Below are 12,149 nucleotides of genomic sequence, written 5' to 3'. Positions count from 1 at the left end.
GCCACTCCACATGGTTGAGTAAAATGAAGAAACAACGTCCCTCATCTGTTTCCTTCCCCTCCCACCCTCTGCTGCCCACTGTCCCAGTCTGGCTCCATCTCAGCTGATGCATGAAAGGTAGAAACGGACGATCACTGCAACCTCAAAGCCAAAGCCAGTCACTCACTACTCACCCCAAAGCAGACCCTCAGTGCCAGCTTCCCTCCTGTCTTTGGCCCCTCCAGTCGAGGAGGCTGTGGCTGGCTGTATGAGACAGGTGACTCCCAGTCTAGATAGCCTGACTGTACCATCTCAAGGGCAAAGGCCAGGGGGTCAGGAGGGCACTCTAATCCTAACCGGGGGCAGCACAGAGGCACTGCCCTTCAGTGATCCTACTGCCCTACTGGAGAATGGAGGGGCTGGAGTTCCAGCCTCCCCCCACCCCACCCCACCCCCACTGTAAACACAGGCACCCAGAGCCTTGGTGGGAGCAGTAGATGCCAGGGGTCTCCCGTTCCTGCTGCAGTGGGAGCTGAGACATCGGTCATCAGCCGTGTCGTGCTTGACCTGAGGACAGCCGTAGTCCTGTGCACACCGACCCCCTTGTGTTCCACATTCTTGAGAAGACGTGGAGTTCCCAAGTCCTGGGAGCACCCTGGGAATTCCTGGCAATGCTCCAGATTGCGGTAATGCCCAGATACGCTTCGGAGTGTCCCAGGCATTTTGTGTGTGCCACCGTGCCCTGCACGTTGTCCCATCAAAGCCCCCACTGGATCCTCTGCACCAGAGCTCGGCTGTGCCCTTGCCCTGGGGAACACCACACCTTTCTCTCTCCTGGATACAGCCCACTCACCGCCAGTAACTCACCACCCGCCCTTCCTACACACTACCGACCTCCTTCCCCAAGGATCGTGTCTGAACCAGAGGCTCCAGGTGTCAGCTCAAGTGAGGGTCTGCCCTCTGCTCCCCCCACTGCCCACTAGCCTCCCCCACACCCCCCTCCACTCCCGACCCCAGTCCACTTGGTCCTGCTGGTGTGGGAGAAGGCAGTGTTACAGTGACTGAAGGGGGCAGCCAAAGAGGCGCATGCTTCCAACGTCCGCAGCTTGCAAATGTGGAGGGAGGTCTTCCACCTGAGACGTTCTCTGTTTCTCTCCCCTCGGATGCTGCCTGGCCTGCTGAGTGTTTCCAGCAGTGTCTGGTTTTTGTTTCAGATCTGCGGTATCTGCGGCATTGTACGAGGAGCAGCAGGGGCATCCAGCAACATTGACCACGTCACGGACTCTGTGGTAGCTACGGCAAGAATGGCCAACAACATCCCTGCCAGCCTGGTGCCCATGGATGTGGGTTCATCACCCACCAGCCAAGCTGGCAGAGACCGTGCCACCATCTCCTGTAGAGAAGGCAGGGCACTGTGAGATGTTCTCTGAGGCTGTGGCTGGTCCCTAGGGAGCCCATGCACGACAGGAGTGGTGCTGTGATGGTGGGCAGGTGTATGAATCATGGGTAAGTGTGTGTGAGGTGGGTGGTGCAGTTGTTGGGATTCGATGTATCACCCTCTAATCTTGGCTGCACTGGTGAGGTCATTAAACAGCTCTGTGGACATGGAGGCACCCTGAGAGTGCCGGTGAAGTGGCCCATCCCCACAGCCCACAGACACTCATATCCAGGGTTCCCGCCCTCACCGTTGCCATGGGCAACCTCCTAAAACACAGGGCACGATTTCCACCAGTGACTGCTCCCCTTTGAGAGGCAGAGGCGTGGCTTCAGCCAGTTGACTAATCACAATGCGAGTTTTTGTGGAGTTGGCAGCGGGACCGGGTCGACGATTTCAGTGAGGTCAGGGGTCAGGTTTGTCATGTGTCCTGGGCTCAGACAGGCCGGAGTCCCAGTGGGATCTGTGCCAGAATGCCGGGACACCCAGGAACATTCCCGACCACCTGAGGGGGCGAGGTCAGGGCTGCCCACCGCGTGACTACTTACCGCCTCATCACGGAGACGCTCACCGCGGATCAGGAAGCTGCCCTGGCTACTGGTGTCCGACCGCACCGTCCGAGCGATGGTGACGTGGCTCAGACCTGGTCCACCCAGGGGCACCCAGCCTCCGCTGGAGTCGTCACGGGTCATCACTACAGCTCGAACTCGGACCACATAACTGCAGAGGAACACAGCGTCGTCAGAGAGGGCATCAGTGTGAAAAAAAACCTCTAAGAGGTTCATAAAATCACGAGGGGCATGGATAAGGTGGATGGTCACAGCCCCTTTTACCAGGGTAGGGGAGTCTACAGGTTTAAGGTGAGAGGGGAAAGATTTAAAGGGGACCTGAGGGGCAAGTTTTCCACACAGAAGGTAGTGACTATATGAAGCAATCTACCAGAGGAAGTGGTAGAGATGGGTACAATTACACCGTTTATAAGACATTTGGACAGGTACATGGATAGGAAAGGTTTAGAGGAATATGGGAGAAACCAAGGCAAATGGGACAAGCTCAGGAAGACACCTGGGTCAGCATGGGCCAGTTGTGCTGAAGGGCCTGGTTCCATGCTGTAGAACTACATAACTCTATGTGTCCGTGTTTCTTTTTAAGATCATCAAAATAAATTGTTTTTGATCAGTTTCCATATGTCGATTGGAGACATCCAGAGAACCGTTGAGAGGGCTTTGACCGTGGCAGTCAGGATGGCTGGGGTTGGGCGGGAGGGGAGCTGGGATTGATGGTACCCAGTACCACCCGCAGTGCTCTGCTCTGAGGTTTTGGGGGAAGGGGCAAGAAAAAAAACCCGGAGCCGGACTTGTGTGATGGGAGTGAGTGGCGAGGAGGACATTGGTCAGGCAAACAATCTGATGGAGGGACTCAGCCGGTTGAGCAGCGTGTGTGGGAGGGAAGGAGCTGTTGATGCTTTGGGTTGAAGCCCTGCAGCAGGACCTGCAGCAGATTGTTTGTTGCTCCAGGACATTGGGTGTGGGGAAGTGGGCTGTTGGTGTGAGATTGGGTGTCGCATAAGTTAAGTTTGAAAGTTGTTGGGGGGGGGGGGGGGGGTGGCGAGATCAGGCATGGAGACCCGGATCAAGACGAGTGTGGGGCAGGAAAAGGTTTTAATATCCGAATTGTTACTGAACTGTTTGGTCATCATTCAAAGGCCTTTGATCATGAGGAGATTATCTGCGGCAGGGCCTCGGGATCTCACGCCTGAGGCCTGCTCACTCATTCACGGAGTACAGGCTTGGTTGGTCCTCTGTAACCATGACAGGGTTGTGGGGGTGAAACGTAGAAAAAAAAACTACAGCACAATTCAGGCCCTTCAGCCCACAAAGTTTGGACAAGGGGCTGGATCCAGGGTAATCGGCTCCCCGTCCCATTTCCTGTTCACGTGGCGTCGTCCCAACATCGGCAGCGACAGGTCTACCACCATTCACATGAGATATCTCACATGTACATCAAAACATACAGTGAAATGCATCTTTTGCGTGGAGTGTTCTGGGGGCAGCCCGCAAGTGTCGCCACGCTTCCGGCACCAACGTAGTATGCCCACAACTTCCTAACCCATACGTCTTTGGAATGTGGGAGGAAACTGGAGCACCTGGAGGAAACCCACGCAGACACGGGGAGAACGTACAAACTCCTTACAGACAGCAGCCTGAATTGAACCCGGGTCACTGGCTCTGTAATAGCGTTACGCTAACCGCTACACTACCGTGCCTGCCAACAGACCCAGTGCTCCATGTATTGTAGCAATACTCCTGTCCCAGCGGGAAGGTTAGTCACCAGGTTAAGCTGCACCAACACACCTTTCCAAAGCAATGCCCCAGTAAGACCAGGTCAGCTCTGCAGTGAAGCATCATAATCCAGCATCAGGTTCCACCCACGAGAGATGCCATGGGAGGTGATTAGTTATTTCCAACAGCTTTGTTTGTCCCTTTAATATCAGGGCCACCTAGTGACCAACACCTCGGCAGCAGATGATCATTGTGTCACTCACTCCCACCCTCCTCCTCCTCCTCAGACCCTCACAGGGCCCCGAGTCTCCTCCACACATTCCTCCTCCAGATCCAACATGGTCACAAGGCTCTGTGCCTGGGTCCTTCAGGAATATATTGCAACGGTCCTTTCCCCGTTAACATTACGCTCAGGGCTAATCTTATTTCCTTGCTGCCTGAGCCCCACCCAACCACAAAAATTGGTAAATTGGTTTATTATTGTCACATGTACTGAGGCATAGTGAAAAACATGCTATCCATACAGATCTTTTCATTACAACAGTGCATTGAGGTAGTACAAGGGAAAACAATAACAGAATGCAGAATGAAATGTTACAGTTACAGAGGAAGTGCAGTACAGGCAGACAATAAGGTGCAAGGCCATGACGAGGTAGATTGTGAAGCCAAGAATCCATCTTATTGTACTAGGGGACGGTTCAATAGTCTTATAACAGCGGGACAGAAGCTGTCCTTGAGCCTGGTGGTGTGTGATTACAGGCTTTTGTACCTTCTACCCGATGGGAGGGGGGAGAATAGAGAATGTCCCGGGTGGGTGGGGTCTTTGATTATGTTGGCTGCTTTACCGAGGCAGCGAAAAGTGTAGACAGAGTACACGGAGGGGAGGCTGGTTTCCGTGATGTGCTGAGCTGTGTCCACAACTCTCTGCAGTTTCTTGCAGTCCCGGGCACAGCAGTTGCCATACCAAGCTGTGATGCATCTGGGTAGACACAAGAGATTCTGCAGCTGCTGGAATCTAGAGCTATGCGTACAAAATGCTGGAGGAGCTCAGCAGGTCAGGCAGCATCTATGGAGGGAAACGAACAGTTGACGTTTCGGGCTGAGACCCTTCATCAGGACTGGAAAGGAAGAGGGCAGAAGCCAGAATAGGAAGGTCGGGGGATGGGGAGGAGCACAGGAACACAGACTGGCAGGTTTTAGGTAAGTCCGCGAGAGGGGGAGTTGAAAGGGAGTGACGTATCAAGCTGAGAGGTGATGGGTAGAAGAGGCAAGGAGCTGAAGTAGGAGAAATCGGCGGGAGAGGGCAGTGGACCGTGGAATAAAGGGAAGGAGGTGGGGAATAGATGGGCAGGTCATGGGGGCAGGGGAGGGGAAAGAGAAGGGGGGAGAGGGCCACAAGAATGAGAAAAACAAAGTGGGGGGGGGTAACAAGTGGGGGAAAGAGGGGAGGTGTTACCGGAAGTTAGAGGCATTGATGTTTAGTTTGGAGACTCCCAAGGCGGAATATGAGGTGTTGTTCCTCCAACCTGCATCTGGCCTCAACGTGGCAGTCGAGGGGGCCGTGGATAGACGTGTCGGTGTGGGGGTGGGGTGTGGAATTGAAGTGGGCGGCCACCGGGAGATCCTTGCCTTTGCGGTGGACGGAGCGAAGGTGCTCGGTGAAGCGGTCACCCAGTCTGCGTCGGGTCTCACCGATGTAGAGGAGGCCGCACCGGGGGCACCGGATGTAATAAGTGACACCCTCGGATTTACAGGTGAAGCGCTGCCTCACCTGCAAGGACTGTCTGGGGCCCTGAATGGTGGTGAGGGAGGAGGTGTAGGGACAGGTGTAGCACTTGGTGCGGTTGCAGGGATAAGCGCCGGGAGGGTCATCAGTGGGGAGGGACGAGTGGACAAGGCAGTCACGGGGAGAGCGATCCCAATGGAAAGTGGAGGGAGGGGGGTGGGGGTAGGGGAAGATGTGCCTAGTGGTTGGATCCTGTTGAAGGTGGCGGAAGTTGCGGAGAATGACGTGCTGGATGCAGGTGCTCGTCGGGTGGTAGGTGAGGACAAGGGGAACCCTGTCCCTGTGATGTCGGGGGGGGGGCGAGGGTTGAGGGCAGACGTGTGGGAAATGGAGGAGGTGTGGGTGAGGGCAGCATTGGTGGTGGTGGAAGGGAAACCCCGGTTACTGAAACAGGAGGACATTTCTGATGTCCTGGAGTGGAAAGCCTCATCAAAGGGACAAATGCAGCGGAGGCAGAGGAACTGGGAGAAGGGGATGGCATTTTGCAAGTTGTAGGTGGTAGATGAGGACAAGGGGTTCCCCTACCACCCGATGAGCCTCCGCATCCAACACATCATTCTCCGCAACTTCCGCCACCTCCAACCGGATCCTTCCCCCACCCCCCTCCCTCCACTTTCTGCAGGGATCGCTCTCCCCGTGACTGCCTTGTCCACTCGTCCCTCCCCACTGATGACCCTCCCGGCGCTTATCCCTGCAACTGCACCAAGTGCTACACCTGTCCCTACACCTCCTCCCTCACCACCATTCAGGGCCCCAGACAGTCCTTGCAGGTGAGGCAGCGCTTCACCTGTGAGTCCGAGGGTGTCACTTATTACATCCGGTGCCCCCGGTGCGGCCTCCTGTACATCGGTGAGACCCGACGCAGACTGGGTGACCGCTTCGTCGAGCGCTTTCGCTCCGTCCGCCGCAAAGGCAAGGATCTCCCGGTGGCCGCCCACTTCAATTCCACACCCCACCCCCACACTGACACGTCTATCCACGGCCCCCTCGACTGCCACGTTGAGGCCAGACGCAGGTTGGAGGAACAACACCTCATATTCCGCCTTGGGAGTCTCCAACCTAAACATCAATGCCTCTAACTTCCGGTAACCCCTCCCCTTCTTCCCCCCCACTTGTTACCCCCCTTGTTTTCCCTCATTCTCGTGGCCCCCCCACCCCTTCTCTTTCCCCTCCCCCGCCCTCATGACCTGCCCATCTATTCCCCACCTCCTTCCTTTTATTCCACGGTCCACTGCCCTCTCCTACCGGATTCCTCCTCCTTCAGCCCTTTGCCCCTTCTACCTATCACCTCTCAGCTTCTTGCATCACTCCCTTTCATCCTGCCTCCCCCACCCACCTACCTTCCCCCTCTCACCTGGACTCACTTATCACCTGCCTGTGTGCGCTCCTCCCCCTCCCCCCGCCTTCTTATTCCGGCTTCAGCCCTCTTTTATTTCCAGTCCTGATGAAGTGTCTCGGCCCGAAACATCGACTCCATGGATGCTGCCTGACCTGCTGAGTTCCTCCAGCACTTTGTGTGTGATGCATCTGGGTAGGATGCTTTCTATGGTGCATCTACAAACAAACGCTGAGGCCCAGTTTTGGCAAGGCCCTGTTTGGTCCCATCAGACTCTGTACCAGGGCCCCTGGTCAGAACCCCATTCACGACTTCCTGCTGATGCTTCTTCCAATAGTCACAGAGTCATACAGCACAGAAACACGCCCTTCGGCCCAACTCATCCATGCTGACCCAGCTGCCTCCCTGAACTTGTCTCATTTGCCTGCGTTTGGCCCATGTCCCTCTGAACCTTTCCTATCTATGAACCTGTCTAAATATCTTTTAAACGCGATGTACCTGCCTCTACTGCTTCCTCTGGCAGCTCCTTCCATACACCCACCTCCCTGTGTGTGAAGAAATTGCCCCTCAAGTCCCCTTTAAACTTTCCCCCTCTCACCTTAAACCTTAGCCCTCTGGTTTTAGACTCCCCTACCCTGGGGAAAGACAGACTGTGACCGTCCACCTTTTCTATGGCCCACATGATTTTACAACCCTCTATCAGGTCACCCCTCAGCTTCCATTCCTCTAGGGAAAACAGTCCCAGTCTATCCAGTCTCTCCTTATAACTTAAGCCCTCCAGTCCCGGCAACATCCTGGTGAATCTTTCCTGCCCCCTCCCCAGTTTGAATCACGTCCTTCTTACAGCTGGGTGACCAGAACTGCGCACAATACTCCAGGTGCGGTCTCACTAACACCTTGTACAGCTGTAACATGACGTCACAACTCCTGTACTCAGTGCCCTGACCGATGAAGGCAAGCGTGTCAAACACCTCCTTCACCACCCTGCAGGGTAGGTGCATCACCCTGAGACCGTGCCCAATCCTGGGCTGGGCCTCAGCTGGTACATTTGGCCTGCCACTGAGGTAGCTCCACCCACCGGCCAGAAAGCATCTGCTTGGACCAACACCTTACACCACAGGGCTCCCCTGTCCTGCCCCCAGCATCAGCTACAGGTCAATGTGCCTTTCCCTCTGAGACAGAAAGGCCAAGGGTTGGAATATCGCTCCAGAGGTTTCTGGTACAGAGGGAGTGCTGCCCTGCTGAAGGCGCCCATCTCCGCTGAGACATTAACCAGAAGATTCCATGTGATGGGAAGTGAGGTTCTTCCCCATACCTGGGCCAACATTAATTCCTCAATCAATCTCACATTATGCACAACATGACTGGGTACTCAGTGCTTATCCGTCAACAGTGACCAGACATCAAGTTATTCCACTGGCTACACTTTAGAACAGGCTTCAGTCCCGAGGAGGCCCCATTGGACGTGCCTTTCACTTCTGCACTCTCCCTGCTCGACATTTTAGCCCATGTCAAACGTTTAGTCTCTTCCCCTTTCTACAACGGTCGTAATGTAACCATGAGAAAGGTTCCACAGCCCAATCTCCATGACAATGGGCCGTTCAGTCCCCAGATTCCACCCCTCTTTCACTGAGATTCTCACTCAATACTCCTTATAACCCTCCTTAGCCAAGAGTTACTCTCCTCAGGCAGTCCTGCAGAGCTCTGCCTGAGGATCCCTGTGTAATTCAGAGACCCAGTAACCCATCTCCCTGTCCCCTGTTGACTTCCATTGGCTGTCCACCCATTAACAGTACCTCACAGGTCCTGGCCAGGAGAGAGGGGACAGGGTACTTCACGTGACTTTGGAGACCTTCTCTGCAGATCCCTGGCTGCACGGAACTGGTCCAATATCCTTGCTGGGAGGTTCACTTGTGCTGTTGGGGAGAGTTTAAACTCGGGAGGAGGATAGGACATAGATGTACAGTTGAGGGTGAAGTCAAGTACAGAAGACATAGCTTTAAGGTGGGAGCAGGGAAGTTTAAAGGGGATGCGTGGGGCAAGTTTTTACACAGAGGGTGGCGGGTATCTGGACCACGCCGCCAGGGGTGGTGGTGAAAACAGATACGTTAGTGACATTGAAGAGGAATTTCGACAGACAGTGGAGGGATCACCTGCAGGCAGATGCGATTAATTTGGCATCATGACTGGCACAGATATTGTGGGCCGAAGGGCCTGTTCCTGTGCTGTACTGTTCGCTGTTTCTATGCCATAGGCCGATGTCAATATCTTCAAGTCTTTCGATCCCTCCAGTGGGCTTGCTCTACGTGGTCTCTGCAGATTCAGGATTGTTTGACATTGTCTGCTGCTCCATCCCTGGATTTCCCTTTGTCCTCTGTCCCCACCGACTGAAGCCTCTCCCCCAGCCTTGGTGCACCCCCCTCCACTTTCTTGAGCATCCCCAAGATGTGCTTATTGCCCTTGCTAGCTTCTTTTAATATCGTTGATTGTGTCCCAACTGCTTCAGTTTCCTGCTGAAACCTCTCCCCGACAGTCTTCACCCTGAGCTTCCAGTGGTCAGTCTAGGCACTTGGCTTGTTGCCAATTCCATCTGATCCACGCCTGACCATCACCTGTAAACTGAAATCACATGCTTATCTAACTTCCTATTAAAAATTGCCGATATTTATTCAAAGTATTGAGTATAGGAGTTGCGATGTTATGGTGAGGTTGTATAAGACATCGGTGAGGCCAAATTTGGAGTATTGTGTGCAGTTCTGGTCACCTAACTATAGGAAGGATATCAGTAAGATTGAAAGAGTGTAGAGGAGATTTACTAGAATGTTGCCGGTTCTTCAGGAGTTGGGTTACAGGGAAAGATTGAACAGGTTAGGACTTCATTCCTTGGAGCGCAGAAGAATGAGGGGAGATTTGATAGAGGTTTACAAAATTATGAGGGGTATAGACAGAGTAAATGCGAGTAGGCTCTTTCCAACTAGTTTAGGAGAGATAAGTACACGAGGACATGGCTTTAGGGTGAAAGGGGAAGGGTTTAGGGGGAACATTAGGGGGAACTTCTTCACTCAGAGAGTGGTGGGAGTGTGGAACGGGCTGCCATCTGACATGGTAAATGCGGGCTCACTCTTAAGTTTTAAGAATAAATTGGATAGATACATGGACGGGAGAGGTCTGGAGGGTTATGGACTGGGTGCAGGTCAATGGGACTAGCGGAATAATGTTTCGGCACAGACTAGAAGGGCTGAATGGCCCGTTTTCTCTGCTGTAGTGTTCTGTGGTGCTATATCTTGGTGTCAATAACCTCGGTTGGTGACGGATGGTTTTATGATAAAGTGTTGGGTGAAATTTATGCTTTTAAACTCCCTGCTTCTCGTCTGTGGACTGATCACGCTTTGGGGCTGCAAGGAAGATTATTGTCAGAGGGACGATTGAACAGACGAGGCGTAAAATCTCTTCAGTGCAGATTAAAGATCGGGTCATCTGAGGTTGTGATCTCTGGATTACTACTGTGTCACGTGTCCCTGACTATAGGAACGGGAGGGTAGGTCAGACGGATGCGTGCCTGATGGGATGGTGTGTGAAGAAGGACTTCAGGTGTTTGGGTCATTGGGAATGTTACTGGGATTGGTGGGACTTGTGCAAACTGGGCAGGTTGCACCTGAACCAGAACTGGTCCAATATCCTTGCTGGGAGGTTTGCTCATGCTGCTGGGGAGGGTTTGAACTAATTTCGGAGGGGGAGTGGGACACAGAATAGATGTACAGTTGGGGTGAGATTCAGTCAGGTGTAGAAGAAAAACCAGGTCAGTCCAGAATGCAGAGCAGACATGGGCATGAGCAGACACACAGGATTGCAAGGCTGAACTGCATCTAATTTAATGCACGGAGCCCGGGCGGTAAGGCAGCTGAACCTAGAGCAACGTGGGAATAAGATATTGTTGCAGTCGTTGAGTCATGGTTGAAAGCAGGACAGGACTGGTAACTCAACGTTCAAGGGTAGAGAAGTCTCAGGTGTGATAGGGAGGGATGTTGATCAAGGACAGCAAAAAATGAAGAATGATGTCTTAGACATCTCTTCACATGAGGCCACATAGGTAGAGCTCAGGAATAAAATAAGAACATTCACTTCCATGGGATTAGGCTGTAGGCCTCCTGACAATCAGTGGGAGGAAGAGAAGCAAATACAAAGGCAAGTCACAGAGAGGTGAAAGAGGAAAAGGGTTGAAGCAGTGGGGGAATTCAACTTCCGCAATATTAACTGGTATCACCTCAGCGTGAAAGGATTAGACGGGGCGGAATTTTTATTGTGAACCCGGGAGATCGTTTTACGTCAATATGCAGAGAGTCCCACTAGGGATGGGGCAGTGCTGGTCCTAATCCTCGGGAATGAAACCAGCCAAGCGGATGAAGTGTCAGTGGGCGAGCACTTTGGGCATGGTGACCAAAACCTGGCAAGTTTCAAAGTAACTTCAATTGCAGTTTCAATGGAATAGGATAGTTCAGATATTAAGTATCTGAACTGGTGAAAGCGATTTCACTATCATTAGGCAGAATCAGGCAAACATAGACTCAGAGCAGCTCCTTCCAGTAAATCTACACTCGACAAGCCTTTTAAAAGTGAAATAGAGTTCAGGGCCAACGTGTTCCCACAAGGGTTAAGGGTAAGGACGTCAAGTCCGGGAAACCCTGGACGTCAAGGGATATCGAGGGTTTGATAAAGAAAAGCACATGAAAGGTATAGAGCACTGAAAATGGGAAAGGCCCTTCAACAGTACAGGAGTGCAGGGACGTGCTTACAAAAGAAATTAGGAGGGCAAAGAGGTGCCATAAAATATCACTGGAGGATAAAATTCAGGAAAATTTGAAGGCATTTTATAAATATGTTAAGAGTAAGAGGGTAGTGTGGGAAAGTGTGGGGCCCATTAGGGACCCAAGGGGCAATTTGTGTGTGGAGCCAGAGGTCGAGGGTGAGGTCGTGAATGAAAACATTTAATCTGTATTTACTAAGGAGAAAGATATTGCAGTTGGTGATTTCATCTGGGATAGTGAAATTCTGGAACATACTAAGATTAAAAAGGAGGATTAAAAATTAGATGTCTTAGAGAACATAAGTCTCCTGGAGTTGTCCCCAAAGCTACTCTGGGAGGCACGGGAGGAGATCACTGTCTGGCTGATGGAGATGTTCAATCACTGGACACAGGCGAGCTGCCAGGTGACTGGAAGACATCATTCAAGAAAAGGAGCTGGGAAAAGCCAGAAAATTATAGACCAGAGAGTCCAACAACAGTGGCTAGTGAGTGGAAAATGCCCTGGAGGATAGGACTGACCTACATTT

General features: G+C 52.7%; 1 protein-coding gene and 1 long non-coding RNA gene across 2 annotated transcripts in view; one reads left to right on the top strand and one right to left on the bottom strand.

Annotated features, from left to right (window-relative positions):
• Positions 1 to 12,149, bottom strand: part of spred3 (sprouty related EVH1 domain containing 3) — a 46,062-nt gene that overhangs the window by 21,487 nt on the left and 12,426 nt on the right. Inside the window, exon 2 of the mRNA XM_052044383.1 lies at positions 1,963 to 2,134. Within this exon, the coding sequence (XP_051900343.1) occupies positions 1,963 to 2,134 (172 nt within the window). The remainder of the gene's footprint in view (positions 1 to 1,962; positions 2,135 to 12,149) is intronic.
• Positions 1 to 12,149, top strand: part of LOC127586427 (uncharacterized) — a 29,733-nt gene that overhangs the window by 10,038 nt on the left and 7,546 nt on the right. The window lies entirely within an intron of this gene.

The sequence above is a fragment of the Pristis pectinata genome, chromosome 35 (assembly GCF_009764475.1).
Source record: "Pristis pectinata isolate sPriPec2 chromosome 35, sPriPec2.1.pri, whole genome shotgun sequence".
Lineage (NCBI taxonomy): Eukaryota > Metazoa > Chordata > Chondrichthyes > Rhinopristiformes > Pristidae > Pristis > Pristis pectinata.
The sequence above is the reverse complement of the archived record's forward strand: the minus strand, read 5'-3'. Positions and strand labels throughout refer to the sequence as shown.